General features: G+C 43.4%; 2 protein-coding genes across 4 annotated transcripts in view; both read right to left on the reverse strand.

Moving 5' to 3' along the window:
• Positions 1 to 7,734, reverse strand: part of LOC141102908 (uncharacterized) — a 253,396-nt gene extending 245,662 nt beyond the window's left edge. For all 3 annotated transcript variants that reach the window (XM_073591949.1, XM_073591948.1, XM_073591950.1), the window contains exon 1: positions 7,578 to 7,734. In XM_073591949.1, coding sequence (XP_073448050.1) covers positions 7,578 to 7,647 — 70 coding nt within the window. In that variant the 5' untranslated portion in view covers positions 7,648 to 7,734. The remainder of the gene's footprint in view (positions 1 to 7,577) is intronic.
• On the reverse strand, positions 771 to 2,426 carry LOC141102405 (uncharacterized). The gene is made up of 4 exons (XM_073591365.1): positions 1,804 to 2,426; positions 1,080 to 1,214; positions 868 to 997; positions 771 to 774 (listed from the first exon to the last, which is right to left on the reverse strand). The coding sequence occupies exons 1-4, from the start codon at positions 2,144 to 2,146 to the stop codon at positions 771 to 773; spliced, it is 612 nt and encodes a 203-aa protein (XP_073447466.1). The 5' UTR covers positions 2,147 to 2,426.
• Positions 7,735 to 20,589: the final 12,855 nt, after the last annotated feature.

Here is a 20,589-nt window from a genome sequence, read left to right on the forward strand (position 1 = left end):
ATATGTGCATTATTTTACGGGTAGGGGGGCCATTGCTATGCCAGACAATGTGTAAAACTTTTTTGAATAACATTTTTTATAAAAAATGGTAAATTCTCTCATTTTCTTTATGGCTTGTGTTTGTTTTTGGCTGTCTCCTAGGGTCTCCTAGTGCACTTGTAGTTGCAAGTGGATTTTCCTTTAGTAAATAAGCCCCATTGTCACTGTAAATTATTTACAAAACTGGTATTGAGCATTGAAAGAAGCCACGCATTGTTGATTAGCAAACTTTTTAATCAGTGCACATTCACATGTGCGTTTATAAATTAAAAAAAAAAAAAAAAAATTATAAATTATAATTTTTTTTTTTTTTTTTTTACAAACAGGCATGTTTTAAAACATAACATACACACAACTCTGGAACTTACAAAGTTCAACGTCTATAAAATGAAGGCAATATCAGACATTATAGTGTCAAAAATGTCTTGATGTTGCCATCAATCCGATGGGGTGATGTCACCCCTGTAAAAGCCAAATTTTGAAGATGCACACAAATTGGAATTCCAAATGGGTAATGTCAACATGTGCTATCTCCCATCATGGGGGATCAATGGATGTGTTTTGTGGGTGCAATCCCTTCCTCTCACCTACTAGCTTTATAAGGAAGGGGTTGCACCCACACAACGCGTACATTGAGATCCCCTGATGGCAGATAGCACATGTTGACACACCGTGTGCATCTTCAAAATTTGGCTTTTAAATTTTGAAAAATTTAAAATCACAGAATGTAGTCATCTAAAAAAGAAATGAAGAACATGATCAATTTCGTTTTAGGGAAAAAGGGATTAGATTCTCCCCAAAACATCAATCATGTTCCTCATTTCCTGCTGCATGTTGTCCAGGCGATTGTGCATGGCATCGATCTCCCCATTCCAGGCCATGATCTGGGCAATAAGTGTTTGGCCGCTGCCGTTTGTAAATAGTTCCGCCGCTTCACCTTCCACAACCAGAACATCACCTAAAATAGATGAAAAAAAACATGTATTTAGAAATATGCAGGCATACATAGATTACCTGAATCTGGGGTGTCAGACACTCACCTGGTGGGGTGCCCATGTCGCCCACTTCCTCCATCTCTCCTTCTTCCTCATCATTGGGGGGGCTGGGGCTAACTACCCATTCAGGCTGGTGAGGTCGGGGGTCCCTAGGAGCCTGTTGTCTGAGTCTTTTCTCTCCTATGAGAATGAAACAAAAGGTATACTTAGCACACAGATATTTGAGTCCAGAAATATTAATATGAAACATTGCTTTGAAGTGGTGTACAATTGTCTATTTGGGAAGAGATCCAAGTTGAAGACATGATTAAAAATCCCTTTTAACCAAACTGCAATACTTACCTTTTTTGTCCAAGTTTCACAGATGGAGACACCCCAAGTATCCACTGGAGCACCTGTGTGGGTTACCCTAAAAAATGTGCTCTGGTTTCCCACACTAGTGCTCCTGAATCCAGATGTGTAAACAGCTGCTGAGAGTCCTCTCCTTACATTCCACTGAATCAAGTTTGCAATTCATTCAAGTTTCAAAGACATCTAGACAACGTCCTAAACTTCTTTTAATAAGACAAATTAGCAAGACCAAAATGTAGTTAAAACCCTGCATAAACTAAATACACTGTATATAAACAATGTTTCCTACTAACGATGTTTCCTGCTAAAGACGTTTCCTACTAAAGATGTTTTCTACGAACGATGACTGTGTAAAGAAAAGCACATGGAGCAGCATGCAAGTTATAAATCATAATAGGAACACATGACAAGTACTTACTGTTTTGAAGCACCTTCTTGATTTTGCAATACTTATCCGGCTCCCTCAGTTTTATGTTGGACCAGCGCTTCCTTAATTGTTCTTTGGACCGTCGTACCCCAAACTTGTGCTCCAGAGTGTTCACAACTCTAGTCATGATTTCGTCCTTTCGCAAATTGGGATGGGTGTACAGATCATGTTTCCCATCATAATCCTCCCTGCGCAAGATCCCCACCATCTCCACCATTTCATCAAAGGCCATGTTGGTGGCCTTGAATCTCCTCTTCTGGGACTGGAACGTTTCGGGCTCCGGGCTTTCCTCATTACTGGAATCATTAGCACACACCTGCTGTGTCTCCACCATGTTGTCCTACTGCGCACCGTAGAGAGAAGGGGCAGGGAATATTTGTGAAAAAGAACATCAGGGGTGGGCAACGTGGGTGGAGTTTAACGCATGCGCAGTGTATATAAAGCTAAACACGTGTCGTACGTACGAGGAAAGAGGAACAGAAGTTGTGAGCATCTGAAACGAAAGGTAAATTTTAAAAATTTTGGAACATCAGTGGCCTATACTGGTTAAAGATTGAGGCCTATATTGGGATAAGATTATGAGAGTTTAGGCTGACGTTAGTGTTTTTGTCTTGTGTATTGTCTTACAGAAAAAATTAATAATAAGTTTAAGAACCCAGAATTTCTGACCACATTTATTGACAAGTACAGGGAGATGAGGAATCTGTGGGAGGTCAAACACAGTACATATTACAATAAACAAGTAAGGAAGGCAGCGCTTCCCTGAGATCAGTAGCATCAGCAGATGACATATACAGTGCTGTGTCTTGGCCTAGGCCGACAAGGCCTAGGCCTAGGGCGGCACTTTGCGGGGGGGGGCGGCTTTTGCCGCCCCCCCCCCCCGCGCAAACCCCCCCCCCCCAACCCGTCCTCCCCATGTCCCGAACAGATTCAGCCTCCCGCGGCCAGCTCCTGCTCGTATACAGCTTCCCTGCACTCATCAGTACTGGCACAGTATGGGCTTGTACTTTGGCCGAGGGAGGGAGCGACTGCTGCCCCATAAAATGGACCATGACAGACTGTCACCTTGACTGATGGAGGCCGAGCCTAATGCTCCGCCTACCCACAGTCCAGCTCGGGGAGTCGGGATGTGTCTCTTTGGTTACCAGAGGAGGAGGAGGAGCGAGAGAGAGGACGACGACGGCGGGAACCCTCAGGTAATTGATTTAAACTTGTATACTGTAACCCAGGCAGCTTTAGTAATGCAGCCACTGTGCCCCCAAATGCAGCCACTCTGCCCCCAAACGCAGCCACTGTGCCCCCAAACGCAGCCGCTCTGCCCCCAAACGCATCCACTGTGCCCCCAAACGCATCCACTGTGCCCCCAAACGCATCCACTGTGCCCCCCAAACGCAGATACTGTGCCCATCAAATGCAGCCACTCTGCCCCCAAACGCAGCCACTCTGCCCCCAAACACAGCCACTGTGCCCATCAAACGCACCACTATGCCCATCAATTGCCACCACTGTGCCATCAAATGCAGCCACTGTGCCCATCAAATGCACCACTGTGCACAAACGTAGCCATTGTGCCCATCAAACGCAGCCACTGTGCCCATCAATTGTCACCACTGTGCCATCAAACGCATCCACTGTGCCATCAAACGCATCCACTGTGCCCCCAAACGCAGCCACTGTGCCCCCAAACGCAGCCACTGTGCACATCAATAGCTGCCACTGTGCACATCAATAGCTGCCACTGTGCCCATCAATTGTCACCACTGTGCCCATCAAACGCAGCCACTGTGCCCATCAATTGTCACCACTGTGCCATCAAACGCGGCCACTGTGACCATCAATTACCACCACTGTGCCCATCACACGCAGCCACTGTGCCCATCAAACGCAGCCACTGTGCCATCAAACGCAGCCACTGTGCCATCAAACGCAGCCACTGTGCCATCAAACGCAGCCACTGTGCCATCAAACGCAGCCACTGTGCCATCAAACGCAGCCACTGTGCCCATTAATTGCAGCCACTGTGCCCATCAAATGCAGCCACTGTGCCTATAAAACGCAGCCACTGTGCCCATCAATTGCCGCCACTGTGCTATCAAATGCCGCCACTGTTCCCATCAAATGCCGCCACTGTGCCCATCAAACACAACCACTGTGCCCATCAATTGAAAGAGGAAGGGGTGTGGTTTACAGGGCGTGTCTTAAATAGGAAGGGGTGTGGCCTTGACAGGAAGGGGGGGGGTCATATTTAAATGAGGGGGCGTGAGTTAAGTCAGGCCTAGGGCAGTACAAAACCTAAATACACCACTGGACATATATGTACCCAAGCTGTGGTACTTCCAAAAACTGCGGTTAGTGGACGATCAGACTGAAGCCAGGGAATCTCTTTCGACCCTTCCCTGCAGCCTTCCCTCCACCCTTCCCTTCACTTCAGCAGAGGGTGACGAGGAACAACCCGGGCCTTCCATCCTGGAAGAAACGGAAGCGCCCAGCTGGAGCCAGGTATATTATTTTTCTACAGATTTATTGTCCTAAATGCAGAGAAGGTGTGTAAAATGAGGCCTATAAAACACACGCTCAGCGCCAGATCAATCCTACGGTTCTATGTGCAGTGGATTTATTGTCCTGATATTGATGATGTTAACTAGATGGTCTAATTGATTAAGGATTTTATCCAAAAAATTATGTGTACATAGCAATTGACAGTAGTGGCCAAAAATGTTTGTCACCAGCTTAAAAAAATGCTGGGGTCAGAATGATACTCTTTTATATGTATTAACATTGAATTTGCAAGTCATGAGCTGAAAATTGTGTGTGATTATTGAACCAAAAACTATGTCCCTTTTTTATACACAGGATGAGCTCAGCCAGGAGGAAGGTCTGGAAAGTGACAGCCAGGAGGTGGGCGGGCCCAGTGTCAGCCAGGAGGTGGGCGGGCCCAGTGTCAGCCAGGAGGTGGGCAGGCCCAGTAGGAGCCTCACACAATCCCAGGTGCCTCCCTTCTGCCTTCAAACAAAAAGACCCAGGAAGGTGACGGTGATGGAGGAGGCATCACTGCGCCTAATTATGGAAGCAACGGATGTCCTGAAGAGCCTCCCTGATGCTGAAGAGGCCTATGGCTGCTATTTAGCCACCAGGTTGCTAGCATTGGAGAAGGGCCAACGCCTCCTCTGTGAGGGACTTTTTGCTGAGGCCCTTAAGAAGGGGCTGAGGGGCCAGATAACTGAGATACACGTATGATCTCACCCATTCTCCTCCTTCTCCTCCTCCTGCCACAAGTCCACCACCAGAGCCACAGCCTCCAAGGAAGGCTGCAGGGCAGCATGGAGGGAAGGCTGCAGGGCAGCATGGAGGGAAGGCTGCAGGGCAGCATGGAGGGAAGGCTGCAGGGCAGCATGGAGGGAAGGCCGCAGCGAAGAGAAGTGATGGCCTGGGTTCAGTCTGGTCTGACAGAAGACGCAGGCTGGTGTAGTACCACAGCCTGGGGATATATATGTCATCTGCTGCTGGTCCTGATCTCTGGGATTCCTGGACCAGATTGGGCTCCCTATTATATGGACTCCTCAAGATCCCAATTTTTTTTTCCACAGACTTGATGTGTACCCTGGGGCCAAAAGGCTTCACAAATTCAAAAAGTTTCTCCAGCGTTGCCTTCATCTTGATTTTTTACCCAGAATAAATGTATATTTTATTTTCAGAAAATATTTACCTATGTGTTTTTATTCAAATACATTTCTAAAAGACAATGTCTAATTAACAAGGGACACCAACCTGCTTGAGGTTAAAAAAAATAAATAAAAATAATAATATTATTGTGGTAACTTGACACACTAAAAAAAAAAAAAAAAAAAAAAATGGAGATCACTAGAAAATAATTTTAAAATAATACTAAAAAAAGATCTTGATGAAATAAAAAATAATAAAAGATGGCTATAAAAATAAAAAATGCTTTTAAAAAATACAATATTATTCATGAGATCTGGAGAAATAATCCAGAAATCAGTTTGTGAGAACTCTTTGTGAATATGAGCAGCAAAAGAACTTCATTCTTCTAGCATTATAAAGAAGAAAAAAAATGCGCTGCATTAAACGATCACAGAATTTGCAGCATGAGGAATGTGCTAGCCCCAATACGAATGCTAGTTTTACCACACCGAGCGCTTACGTCTTGTACTTGCTTCTGAGCATGCATAGTTTTTGGTCCGTCAGAACAGCATACAGACAAGCAGTTTTCACCATAGGAACTGGTTCCGGTGGAGTTCCGTCGGAAAGATTTCAAACATGTTCTACTTCTAATGTCCATCAGATTTTTCGACAGAAAAGGTCAGATGAAGCCCACACACGATTGGAATGTCCAACGGACTTGTCCCGTCTGACTTTTTCTGCTGGAAAATCCGGTCGTTTGTACACGGCATAGGACTGGGATGCTATTAAAGTTCATGTCCCAATACTTTTGGCAATATAGTGTGTGTGTATATATATATATCTATCTATATATCTATATATCTTTTTTTTCTCAAACAATAGGTGCTGGAACTTAACCATGGCCCCACAAAACTCCTCCCCCTACACACACCCTCCAAATCACATCAAATAGTGGGTGTGTTCAGTCAAATTTCACAAAAACAGTAGGAGGGTCTTAAAGGGGCATTAAATACCAGGATTGCATTACAGAGTGCAGAGCTGTCACTTGTAAACACAGAAACCAGACTTCTGTGTTTACAAGTGATTGTGGTGAGCAGGCACCAAAGGGTCTGAGCCAGAGGTGGTGGAACTGAGTTCCACCTTGTTCCCCCTGAAAAAAAGCCCTGTTTATATGTGTGTGTGTGTGTGTGTGTGTGTGTGTGTGTGTGTGTGTGTGCATTCACCACTGACACACATTTTTTTTATTTTTATTATAAACAATCCAGTTGCATTCCGTTATTCAGATGATGTGGGGGATGGGGGCACCCTAAATCCTCAACATATCAATCTGTTGATACATTAGTCCAGTGGATGACACTTTGCCCACAGGCTCAGGCAGCACAAATAAAGAGGACAAACAGTTTGAGCATTCGCAGCACCTATACATCCACCTGCACATGCTCAGTAATCAGTCCTGCCATGCCCCACTACAGTGTGCTTCTTAAACTGATTTATTTAGCTACTGAACTACAAAGTGCGATTTCTACTGCAAACTACCTGAGCGATTCCACCAGAAAACTGTCATCTGTATTGTGGTAATTATAAGCAGCTGAGGCATTCCCCCCTAAAGGGCATATATATGTGGCTGCAAGATTTGGAAAGCCTTAGATGCTTATGATTAATCAAATGCAGTGACAGCTTCCTGAAAGAATCACTCAGGTGGGTTCAGAATAGGATCTGGACACTCCTAAGCTCATCCATACTGTCAACTATCATCCTGCCACTGCTTTGAAGATCCCAGAGCAAACACACCCAATCACTTTCTAGGTTTTAATTTTAATATACACTTCCCAATGTCACCCAAAATTATGAGTCACCAAAATCTTTCAAAGGGGACACCTGTTTTGGTGACAACGGAATAAAAGGAAATCTCTTGAATGTGACACAGGTAGCAAAAAAAAAAAAAAAAAAATGCAAGTGTTTTAAACGATCCTTACTCCATCCAAAAATTCTTACATTTTCTCCATCCAAAAAAAAAAAAAAAAAAAGACTTTAGAATCCATTCTGTCCTATAAACAAGTGGAACTCTGGCGTTACAAACATTAACAACACAAATAAGGACATATAAATGTTGCAATACTCACTTGAGTTGACTGCTTGGGACTGACTCCATCCGTAGCAGAGGAGCAGTGCAAGTCCAAAGTAATGGTTCATCTTGTCTGTTGGTCTGCAATGCTGCTGGGGTCTTCATCGTCTTCTTTATATTATCATACCAGATCAAATAAACTTTTCTCTGGAAGTAAGACATTTCATGAAAGAGCATAGCGGTTGCTTCACAATTTTCCATGGAAGAATTTCCAATGTTTGGTGACTTTTAATATGTTACTTATTTCATCAATATGACATTGCACTAGAATAGCAAGCTCAGCATGTTTCCCAGACACATTCTAAGGCCAAAATTCTGCATTTCAATTAAATGAACCTCTAGTAACCACATACAATCCAGCACTAGAAGGCATAAGTAAGATAATCAAAGATTTACAACCCATCATAACAGAGGATGAAACTCTGAAAGAAATATTCCAACAACCCCCAATACTGGCTTTCAGACAACCACCCAACCTCAGACATAAACGAATCAGCAGGTTACATCATTCTGATTCCGAAGCCACAAATAAAGGAAGCAAACCCTGCAATAAGAAAACACAAACTGTGCAACCAAATCAATCCATCTAAAAGTGTCACACGCACAAAAGGGACCTTCAATATTCCGGGATCATACAGCTGTACCTCCAGTAATGTTGTGTACCTCATACAAAAGCAAAAGATCTAACATTGGCGAAACAGGACAGGAGTTACAGTACAAACAAGGATGAATTTGCACAGATACACCATCAAGGAACATAAGGAAGATGAGTTCTGCACACCTGTGGAACATCATTTCTCACAAGTGGACCACACTATGGAAGACCTCAGTGTCTTACTTCTTAAGCACTTAAGGACCGAGCCTCTTTCTGAGATTTGTTTTTTGTTTTTTTTGCTAGAAAATTACTTAGAACCACCAAACATTATATATTTCTTTTCTAACACCCTAGAGAATAAAATGGCGGTCGTTGCAATACTTTCTGTCACACCGTATTTGCGCAGCGGTCTTACAAGCGTACTTTGTTAGGAAAAAATACACTTTTTTAAATAAAAAAAATAAGACAACAGTAAGGTTAACCCAAATTTTTTTATATTGTGAAAGATAATGTTACGCCGAGTAAATTGATACCCAACATGTCACGCTTCAAAATTGCAACAAACGTTTACTCTTAAAAATCTCCATAGGCGACGTTTAAAAAATTTTACAGGTTGCATGTTTTGAGTTACAGAGAAGGTCTGGGGCTGGAATTATTGCTCTCGCTCTAACGATCACGGCGATACCTCACATGTGTGGCTTGAACACCATTTTAATATGTGGTCGCTACTCACGTATGCGTTCACTTCTGCACGCAAACTCGGCGGGACAAGGCACATTTAAAAATGTTTTTTTTTACCTTTTATTTTTACACTGTTCTTTTAAAAAAAAAAAAAAAAAAATTGTGTCACTTTTATTCCTATTACAAGGAATGTAAACATCCCTTGTAATAGAAAAAAAAGCATGACAGGACTTCTTAAATATGAGATCTGGGGTCAAAAAGATCTCAGATCTCATATTTACACTAAAAAATAAAAACTTCTTCTCCCCTCTCGGGCTCCTCTGTCTCCTCTGCTGATGTCTTCTGCCTCTGCCGATTCTTATCCCCTCTCCGGGTCTTGTCCACTCTCCTCTGATGTCTTCTTGCCCTCTCCGGTACTTCTCCGTCTGTCCGCAGTCTTCTACGCTGTCTGGGTCTTCTCTGCTATCTTCTTGCTCATTTTCAGGGTCTTCTCCGCTGCCTTCTCCCTCTGTTCCTCTTCCAATGATGACTCGATGCTCTCTCTGCCGCTCTAATGCTGGGTGTGCGGTGTGCCACTACTTATATTGGCATGGAGCGGGGTCACCGGGTGATATCATCCGGATGCCCCACCCCTTTTGATGTCACCGCCCGGGCATGATGGGGCGGTGACGTCATAAGGGGTGGGCCTCCGGTGACCCCGCCCCATGCCAATATAAGTAGTGGCACACCACACACCCAGCATTAGAGTGGAGAGCGGAGAAGAGCCGGAGAGGGGAGAAGAAATCGGAAGAGACGACAGAGCTGCCTTAATAAATTACTTTTAAAACCTGTGTAATGTGTTTTATTTTTGACTTTTTTTTTTTTTTTTTTTTTTTTGGTGAATGGGTAGAGGTACAAGGTACCCCATACTCATTCACATAGGGTGGGGGGCCGGAATCTGGCGGCCCCTTGTTAAAGGGGGCTTCCAGATTCCGATAAGCTTCCCGCCCGCAGACCCCGACAACCAACGGCCAGGGTTGTCGGGAAGAGGCCCTTGTCCTCATCAACATGGGGACAAGGTGCTTTGGGTTGGGGGCTCAGGGCCTCCCTGCCCCAAAGCACCCCCCCCCATGTTGAGGGCATGCGGCCTGGTACGGTTCAGGAGGGGGGGGCGCTCACTCATCCCCACCCCCTTTCCTGATCTGCCGGGCTGTGTACTTGGATAAGGGTCTGGTATAGATTTTGGGAGGACCCCAACGCCGCTATTTCGGCATGGGGGTTCCCCTGAAAATCCATACCAGACAGAAGGGCCGTTTTTTTTTTAACATTTTGCGTGGAGTTCCCCTAAAGATTCATACCAGACATAGTGCCTGGTATTGTCGGGGATCAAAGTTGGATCACTGTTCATTGAATTTGGATGCATATCGGACTTCAAGTCACAGGGCAAAGTCGGTTCCAAAGTGGTACAACTGTCATGTCGTACCAGTGTGAACCCAGCCTAAGGCCTGGGTTGCAGTCGGAGTACGACATGCACTCCGACTTTGGGAGCACATGTCGCATGACGTGTGTAAATCAATTATTCCCTTTTAGGCCGGGTTCACACTGGTACGACAAATGCTCCGACATTGGGAGCTCATGTCGCATGACGTGTGAAAATCAATGTTTCCCTATAGGAGCCATCCTAACTGATCCGACACAAGTTTTATCTTTATGTACATGAACTTTATGTAGAGCAACAATTTTTTTTTTAAACCCTCAGAGAGTTCTTTGCCATGAGGTGCCATGTTGAACTTCCAGTGACCAGTATGAGAGAGTGAGAGCAATAACACCAAATTTAACACACCTGCTCCCCATTCACACCTGAGACCTTGTAACACTAATGAGTCACATGACACCGGGGAGGGAAAATCTCTAACTGGGCCCATTTTTTAAATTTTCACTATTGGGACTAGTGCACAAAGCAAGGTCCATAAAGACATGGATGAGCGAGTTTGCGCTTCTGGAAGAATGGTCAAACATTCCCCATAGACACACTTCTAAACCTTGTGGACAGCCTACTCAGAAGAGTTGAAGCTGTTATAGCTGCAAAGGGTGGGCCAACTCAATTTTGAACCCTACGGACGAAGACTGGGATGCCATTAAAGTTCATGTGCGTGTAAAGGCAGGTGTCCCAATACTTTTGGCAATATAGTGTGTGTAATATTATATATATATATATATATATATATATATATATATATATATATATATGCGCATTTGCATTTACCACACGCATTTTTTTATTTTTATTATAAACAATCCAGGTGCATTCTGTTATTCAGATGATGTGGGGGATGGGGGCACCCTAAATCCTCAATATATCAATCTGTTGATACATCAGTCCAGTGGATGACACTTTGTCCACAGGCTCAGGCAGCACAAATAAAGAGGACAAACAGTTTGAGAATTCGCACTACATCCACCTGCACATGCTCAGTAACCAGTCCTGCCATGCCCCACTACAGTGTGCTTCTCAAACTGATTTATTTAGCTACTGAACTACAAAGTGCGATTCCTACTGTGAACCACCTGAGTGATTCCACCAAAGGACTGTCATCTATGTATTGTGGTAATTATAAGCAGCTGAGGCATTCCCCCTAAAGGGCATGTATATATGTGGCTGCAAGATTTGGAAAGCCTTAGATGCTTATGATTGATCAAATGCAGTGACAGCTTCTGGACACTCCTAAGCAAAGGAAAATAAAAAACTGAATGACCAAAACACACCCTTAAGAGTAAACTACACAAAGTTTTATTAGCTATATGAAGCAAAACACAAAAAACATGTGTACAACCACCCCTAAAAGATAGATATGGTGGGGATACCCAGAACAGTGGGACTCCAGCAAACTATCTAAACCCTCCCTATAAACAATGTATTTACTCACATGGATGAGCGAGGAAGACCGCAATGGAGGGAGCTCTCCCTTCCCCAATATACAGCACTCCCCTATAGCACCTAAAATACCCCCAGCTACCTAAAATACAGGCTAAACTATGCAATTCCTGAAGGGACAGCGTGATAATGCTAACGCAAAAATGTTCACGCTGTTCCCATAAACGAATAGCTCAAAGGCTGGCCATAGTACCTGCAGTCCGTCAGTCAGTCAAAAAAGGAAATGAAAAATGGACACAAAGTAGGCAAAAAGCAATATGAGGACAAATATGGTAGTTCAATAATAGGTATAAAGAAAAACAGGGAGAGCTGATTCCGCCTAGTAGAAGATTGTCCTGAAGTGTGGATCAGTCCCAACATAGTCCAACATAGTTAATTCGCCACTGGATATCAAGAAGATGTACTACCACAAGTCTGGGGACATATGAATAGGTGAGTATGCACTGTGACCCTAAGCTGAAGAGTTGGGAATAAGAAAATATGTCCTCAAAGCTAAATGAATGCTATATGAGGGTACAATTTCAATAGCCAATAGATTGCTGTGAGTCCTCCTTATATATATAGCAAGCAGAGGTGTAGAAAGAATATGTGATCACCAGGGTTACTCACTGATGAATGTCCTTCCAATGCACAGTGATATTGAAGTTATCGATCGATGAGTGATCTTTGTGCATATCTGTGTGGTATGGATATCCAAATAGTATTCCAATGCGTCCGTATTAGGCGCAGAGCATAGGTGCGTCTTCACCTGAAGTGCTTGGCTGATTAACAGAGTTATAATTTATTCCATGACACCTGCCGCTGGTTTTGTCTGTGGCAGCTCATTTGAGAAAAAAGCTGGATTATATTCATTTCCAAGTGAAAGTGGTCAGGTAGCAGTTCAGTACCCCGGTTTCCACATTTCGGTGTAAGCTGGGGGGGGGGGGGGGGGGGATGCATAGCGGGGGTGCTCTCCCAGCATGTTTCGTTCCCTTAATTCATGGAACTTCTTTAGAGCTTGGGGATTGGTCAGTCATCGTCTGTTTAAATAAGGGGGCCACAAACCACCCCTAATTATGTGTAATTAAAAACAGGTGCTACCCACCCTTCAAGCAGATAACAATGTGATATACATAAAAAGACTTTAAAAAGATTCCTTTGAAGTGATGTGCCGCTCATACATTGAAGTTACATAATAACACCTATATATCCATTAGGACGTGATAGTGACAAGAATAGTAAATAAATAAATAAATGAACATCATGAATAATGCCTAGAGAAACCCAAAAGATACAATGTCTTTATAAAGGGCATAGGTATCATGATCTTACTCCTACAATGATAATTGATTTCAAGAGACACAACTCCAGATGAGACAAATGTCTCATCGTGCTGTGAGCATAGATCTGTTACAATATATGGGGAACTAGAATGTGAATATTATATATACATCTACATTGTGCTCTCACTTAATCACTCTGCAAGCACATAAATCCCACTATCTGCATCTCGATGACCTCATCAAGTTTGTTTGTCATTGCAGATATTAAAACATTCACCGTTTATATATAGAATCCTGCACAGACCTTTATTTTTTCTTTTTTCATCACTCAGCGCTCACCAGGTGTATATCTCCCATTCATAAACCCTTAACTATAATTTCAATGGACTGGGGAAATAGCTGGTCTCTCAAAGGTATATGGCATATCAAGTCCCTCATATATGTGCCGATCTAGCTTCAGCTAGGTACAATCTTGCTCGGTTGGGAGCATACATCGACACATCAGTTGGTTGAGAATAAAGTGGAGAACCCCCATATAAATGAAAGCACGGACATACACACCATGTTATTTAAAAAACTATTATATAAATAGATAATTACGCATATATATGTCTTAGTGATATTCACCTTTTTCAATATATTAGGTGTGCATATCCTGCCTATATCATTTGCGGTCTCATATCCACTCCAATCCTCTGAAAGCGGGGACTGCCAGACCTATGGGATATTGTCCATCACACACATCTATTCCACACTGATCCGATGGTTACAATCGAAGCAAGTTACTTATTGGAATGTATAAATATATACCTTTTCGTTTTTCAAAGGGAAGAAATACACTTGGTACGTGTGTCATTCATTGTTTTGTCCTTCGTGAAATTTTCTAATTCGGATATAGGATAGAGGGATAAAGTAATGGGCAGGAGTCTACTCAGACCCGTGCACTATGTCCAAAGGAGAAAAAGATTTTACATTCCAGTACTTAAATATGACGAATTATGGGTTCTTTTATGGGAAGATATCTTGTCTAAGTTTGTTGTGAGAGAGTTTAGAAATATAATAGTAGCAGGATAGATATCTAGCCACAAATAAATACATATTTATACCCAGATGGATTTCACTACCTTTGGTGTCTCTAGCTATACATATGCCGATCTCGTTTGACTCGGCTATAAAGGATGTAGAAGGACTATAAGATGTTTTAGGCAGAATCTACTCATTATTAGATAGCTATACACAAACAGGTCAATATATTCAGATAGATATTAATGTATTGCCAATATATGTGCCGATCGTGTCCCCCCCACAGTGACAATAAGGTTCAATATAATTAATACATATAACATGATAGAAATGTATATATATATTTTTAAGAGTGTCTAATGTTTAGCCAATTCTTTATTCACTGTCCTTATTGCACATCCATTTAGGCTGGATTCACACCTATGCATTTTTAGTGCTTTTTGCATTTTGCAGATTTGCACTACACAACGTGTTCCATAGGAAACCATGTTAAATGGACTGTAGTGTAAATCTGCAAAATGCAAAAAGCACTAAAACTGCATAGGTGTGAATCCAGCCTAAGGGAGAGACCAGAGGGCATATGTTTCTATGATCTCCATTATAAACGCATGCCAAACAATTCACAGATAGTATTGGGAGGTAGATCCAAAGATGATATCACATCTATATCGTTACTATATAAATAAATAATCTTGAACAAATAGCCAATTATAATCAATCAAAACAGTTAACCCTTGACAGGAAGGATAAGGATAAAGCTAGTATTGGCAAAGCACAGAAACAAAGATGTCACGACAGACAGAAGATACAATGTAAAAAAAAAAAGTGGCAAGGGGCAGTGATTTGACAATAATTTTTGTCTGTGTAAGCAGTGATATACTTTCCAATATGGCCTTCTGAATTGATACTGAAATGGAACAAGAAAATAGAGCAGTATTCAGTAAGGATGAACAAAATGTTCCTAAATGTCAAAATGAATTTAGACAAATATTTAGGAAGCATAGTAATTTGACTATCAAACATTTAAAGAGAAAATGGAACATTATAGCATTGGAAGCATATCTAGAAGCACAAATGATACCACGAGGACTAAGGGAACGTATCATACCTGCTGAACATCTGCACAATGATCGATTCCTAAAAATATGGATTGATGAATCTGTTAAACACAGATTACATATGATAGAACTAATTATTCAGGAAGAGAAAATACAGTTACAAGAACTTGAAATTCAGTTACAGGATAGTATTAAGTATTTGGATGAATATCAGGATATAGAAGAATTTGAGAAATTCAATGAAAGATTAAAAAAGGAAGTTGAGGAATTCCAAAAAGAACAAAAAATAGGAAACAGAAAAAATTCCAAAGAGACACTATTGACTTTGAAACGGGGAATATATTAGATATATTAGTAGATCCCGCAATAAATCACGCAAATAAAATAGTAGGAACAATAGTCAAGAGGGGGGTAAAACAGTCACTTTTTTAGAGAAAACATTAAAAACAAAGGAAAGTATTCCCAGGGGGACAAACATAGAAGGAAAAGACGTAGGAGAAAAAGAAGCGCCACCATCTATACACAGCCAGAAATCATCCAAAACGGGGAACCCTATTTCCCAGGAAAGCAGGGTGACAACAAGATTCCAGAAAAGTCAAACCTAAATGTCATCTACCTTACAGAACATGTGCTTAATCCTGACCATTTGTCTGTGCTGGGCAAAGGATTGGGTTTTTCTCCATGCAACAAAGGCAATTCCTTTGAAATATACAAAGATATGCTTATCCCTCAGACGCAGGGGCGGACTGACCATTCGGTCACTCGGTCGCCGACCGAGGGCCCGACGTCAGGAGGGGCCCCATGAGCGGCTCAGTCAGTAGTGGAAAAAAGCCGCCCGCTGCACTGCACGAAAACCCCGTCCTCCTGCATTATTTCAGCTCCCAGCACCGCAGCCAGCCCGCTGCCGAGCAGACCTCGGCTTAGGCTGAGAGAGGCTCTGTCAGCAGGGAGGGGCGGGGCAGGGAGCTCCACTGACGCTCTGACCCTGCCCTGCCCCGCCCCTCCTCATGTAGCCTGAGTGTGTTCCTAATTAGAGCGTCTCTCCTGCACTTGTGAGAGCTCCGCTCTGGACCACAAAGATCACCGCCCCTACCGACGAAAGCCCCGCCCCCTACCGACGAAAGCCCCGCCCCCTACCGACAAAACTCCGCCCCCTACCGATGAAAGCTCCGCCCCTGGACCTCTGAGAGCGGGAGGTGAGCCCGACTGGTCAGGTAGGTCCTTCTGCCTACATTATATACACGGCCTGTAGACCCCTTTTTTTCCCTAAACCATCCCTGGAAATGTTGTTTACCCCCCTGTATAGCTGTGCATTGCTGAAAGTTTAAATTTTAAAACTGGCTACCTGGTCATCTCCTGTAGTCGCATCCCCAGTCTCTGGTCATTTCTTGTAGTCGCATCCCCAGTCTCTGGTCATCTCCTGTAGTCGCATTCGCAGTCTGGTCATTTCCTGTAGTCGCATTCGCAATCTGGTTATCTCCTGTAGTCGCATCCCCAGTCTCTGGTCATCTCCTGTAGTCGCATTCGCAGTCTGGTCATTTCCTGTAGTCGCATTCGCAGTCTCTGGTTATCTCCTGTAGTCGCATTCGCAGTCTGGTCATTTCCTGTAGTCGCATTCGCAGTCTGGTCATTTCCTGTAGTTGCATTCGCAGTCTCTGGTTATCTCCTGTAGTCGCATCCCCAGTCTCTGGTTATTTCCTGTAGTCACATTCGCAGTCTGGTTATTTCCTGTAGTCGCATTCGCAGTCTCTGGTTATCTCCTGTAGTCGCATCCCCAGTCTCGCGGTTATTTCCTGTAGTCGCATTCGCAGTCTTTGGTTATTTCCTGTTGTCGCATCCCCAGTCTCTGGTTATCTCCTGTAGTCGCATCCCCAGTCTCGCGGTTATCTCCTGTAGTCGCATTCGCAGTCTTTGGTTATTTCCTGTTGTCGCATCCCCAGTCTCTGGTTATTTCCTGTAGTCGCATTCGCAGTCTGGTTATTTCCTGTAGTCACATTCGCAGTCTGGTTATTTCCTGTAGTCGCATTTGCAGTCTCTGGTCATCTCCTGTAGTCGCATCCCCAGTCTCTGGTCATCTCCTGCAGTCGCATTCGCAGTCTGGTTATTTCCTGTAGTCGCATTCGCAGTCTCTGGTTATCTCCTGTAGTCGCATCCCCAGTCTCTGGTTATTTCCTGTAGTCGCATTCGCAGTCTTTGGTTATTTCCTGTTGTCGCATCCCCAGTCTCTGGTTATTTCCTGTAGTCGCATCCCCAGTCTCTGGTCATTTCTTGTAGTCGCATCCCCAGTCTCTGGTCATCTCCTGTAGTCACATTCGCAATCTGGTTATCTCCTGTAGTCGCATCCCCAGTCTCTGGTCATCTCCTGTAGTCGCATTCGCAGTCTGGTCATTTCCTGTAGTCGCATTTGCAGTCTCTGGTTATCTCCTGTAGTCGCATTCGCAGTCTGGTCATTTCCTGTAGTCGCATTCGCAGTCTGGTCATTTCCTGTAGTTACATTCGCAGTCTCTGGTTATCTCCTGTAGTCGCATCCCCAGTCTCTGGTCATTTCCTGTAGTCGCATTCGCAGTCTGGTTATTTCCTGTAGTCGCATTCGCAGTCTCTGGTTATCTCCTGTAGTCGCATCCCCAGTCTCTGGTTATTTCCTGTAGTCACATTCGCAGTCTGGTTATTTCCTGTAGTCGCATTCCCAGTCTCTGGTTATCTCCTGTAGTCGCATCCCCAGTCTCGCGGTTATTTCCTGTAGTCGCATTCGCAGTCTTTGGTTATTTCCTGTTGTCGCATCCCCAGTCTCTGGTTATTTCCTGTAGTCGCATCCCCAGTCTCTGGTTATTTCCTGTTGTCGCATCCCCAGTCTCTGGTTATTTCCTGTAGTCGCATCCCCAGTCTCTGGTTATTTCCTGTAGTCGCATTCGCAGTCTGGTTATTTCCTGTAGTCACATTCGCAGTCTGGTTATTTCCTGTAGTCGCATTTGCAGTCTCTGGTCATCTCCTGTAGTCGCATCCCCAGTCTCTGGTCATCTCCTGCAGTCGCATTCGCAGTCTGGTTATTTCCTGTAGTCGCATTCGCAGTCTCTGGTTATCTCCTGTAGTCGCATCCCCAGTCTCTGGTTATTTCCTGTAGTCGCATTCGCAGTCTTTGGTTATTTCCTGTTGTCGCATCCCCAGTCTCTGGTTATTTCCTGTAGTCGCATTCGCAGTCTGGTTATCTCCTGTAGTCGCATCCCCAGTCTCTGGTCATCTCCTGTAGTCACATTTGCAGTCTCTGATTATCTCCTGTAGTCGCATTCGCAGTCTCTGGTTATCTCCTGTAGTCGCATCCCCAGTCTCTGGTTATTTCCTGTAGTCCCATTCGCAGTCTTTGGTCATCTCCTGTAGTTGCATCCGTAGTCTCTGGTTATCTCCTGTAGTCATTTATGATATCTATGGCTATGCATATTTCTTGAATCCATATTGAGCACTATATTTGATTGGCTGTTTGCTTCTGCTTAGGCCTGGCAAACACGCACAATCGCATATGATGCTGACTCCATCATCATGTGCGTGATTGTGATTGTGCGTGTGTGCCAAGCAGAAGCAGCCAATCAAATATAGTGCTCAATATGGATTAAATAAATAGTGGGAAGATTGTTCCTTCCATTGGTGGTCAGTGGGAAGAATGTTCCTTACATTGGTGGTCAGTGAGAAGAATGTTCCTTACATTGGTGGTCAGTGAGAAGATTGTTCCTTCCATTGGTGGTCAGTGAGAAGAATGTTCCTTACATTGGTGATCAGTGAGAAGATTGTTCCTTACATTGGTGGTCAGTGAGAAGTAAGTTCCTTACATTGGTGGTCAGTGAAAAGAATGTTCCTTACATTGGTGGTCAGTGAGAAGAATGTTCCTTACATTGGTGATCAGTGAGAAGAATGTTCCTTACATTGGTGATCAGTGAGAAGTATGTTCCTTACATTGGTGGTCAGTGGGAAGAATGTTCCTTACATTGGTGGTCAGTGAGAAGTATGTTCCTTACATTGGTGGTCAGTGAGAAGAATGTTCCTTCCATTGGTGGTCAGTGAGAAGAATGTTCCTTACATTGGTGATCAGTGAGAAGTATGTTCATTACATTGGTGGTCAGTGAGAAGAATGTTCCTTCCATTGGTGGTCAGTGAGAAGAATGTTCCTTCCATTGGTGGTCAGTGAGAAGAATGTTCCTTCCATTGGTGGTCAGTGAGAAGAATGTTCCTTCCATTGGTGGTCAGTGAGAAGAATGTTCCTTACATTGGTGGTCAGTGAGAAGAATGTTCCTTCCATTGGTGGTCAGTGAGAAGTATGTTCCTTACATTGGTGATCAGTGAGAAGAATGTTCCTTACATTGGTGGTCAGTGAGAAGAATGTTCCTTACATTGGTGGTCAGTGAGAAGAATGTTCCTTACATTGGTGGTCAGTGAGAAGAATGTTCCTTACATTGGTGGTCAGTGGGAAGAATGTTCCTTACATTGGTGGTCAGTGGGAAGAATGTTCCTTACATTGGTTGTCAGTGGGAAGAATGTTCCTTACATTGGTGGTCAGTGAGAAGAATGTTCCTTCCATTGGTGGTCAGTGAGAAGTATGTTCCTTACATTGGTGATCAGTGAGAAGAATGTTCCTTACATTGGTGGTCAGTGAGAAGAATGTTCCTTACATTGGTGGTCAGTGAGAAGAATGTTCCTTACATTGGTGGTCAGTGGGAAGAATGTTCCTTACATTGGTTATCAGTGGGAAGAATGTTCCTTACATTGGTGATCAGTGAGAAGAATGTTCCTTACATTGGTGGTCAGTGAGAAGAATGTTCCTTACATTGGTGGTCAGTGAGAAGAATGTTCCTTACATTGGTGGTCAGTGAGAAGAATGTTCCTTACATTGGTGGTCAGTGGGAAGAATGTTCCTTACATTGGTTATCAGTGGGAAGAATGTTCCTTACATTGGTGATCAGTGGGAAGAATGTTCCTTACATTGGTGGTCAGTGGGAAGAATGTTCCTTACGTTGGTGGTCAGTGAGAAGAATGTTCCTTACATTGGTGGTCAGTGGGAAGAATGTTCCTTACATTGGTTATCAGTGGGAAGAATGTTCCTTACATTGGTTATCAGTGGGAAGAATGTCCCTTACATTGGTTATCAGTGGGAAGAATGTTCCTTACATTGGTTATCAGTGGGAAGAATGTTCCTTACATTGGTTATCAGTGGGAAGAATGTTCCTTACATTGGTGATCAGTGGGAAGAATGTTCCTTACATTGGTGGTCAGTGAGAAGAATGTTCCTTACATTGGTGATCAGTGAGAAGAATGTTCCTTACATTGGTGATCAGTGAGAAGAATGTTCCTTACATTGGTGGTCAGTGAGAAGAATGTTCCTTACATTGGTGATCAGTGAGAAGAATGTTCCTTACATTGGTGATCAGTGAGAAGAATGTTCCTTACATTGGTGATCAGTGAGAAGAATGTTCCTTACATTGGTGATCAGT

The sequence above is a fragment of the Aquarana catesbeiana genome, linkage group LG07 (assembly GCF_042186555.1).
Source record: "Aquarana catesbeiana isolate 2022-GZ linkage group LG07, ASM4218655v1, whole genome shotgun sequence".
NCBI classification, from domain to species: domain Eukaryota; kingdom Metazoa; phylum Chordata; class Amphibia; order Anura; family Ranidae; genus Aquarana; species Aquarana catesbeiana.

Bases quoted from the DNA above. Each gene is read 5' to 3' on its own strand.
- LOC141102405 (XM_073591365.1), bottom strand. From the start codon at position 2,146: ATGGTGGAGACACAGCAGGTGTGTGCTAATGATTCCAGTAATGAGGAA. The intron at 1,215-1,803 runs GTAAGTACTTGT...TCATTCTCATAG, and splicing joins CAAGAAGGTGCTTCAAAACA to GAGAGAAAAGACTCAGACAA. The intron at 998-1,079 runs GTGAGTGTCTGA...CATCTATTTTAG, and splicing joins CGACATGGGCACCCCACCAG to GTGATGTTCTGGTTGTGGAA.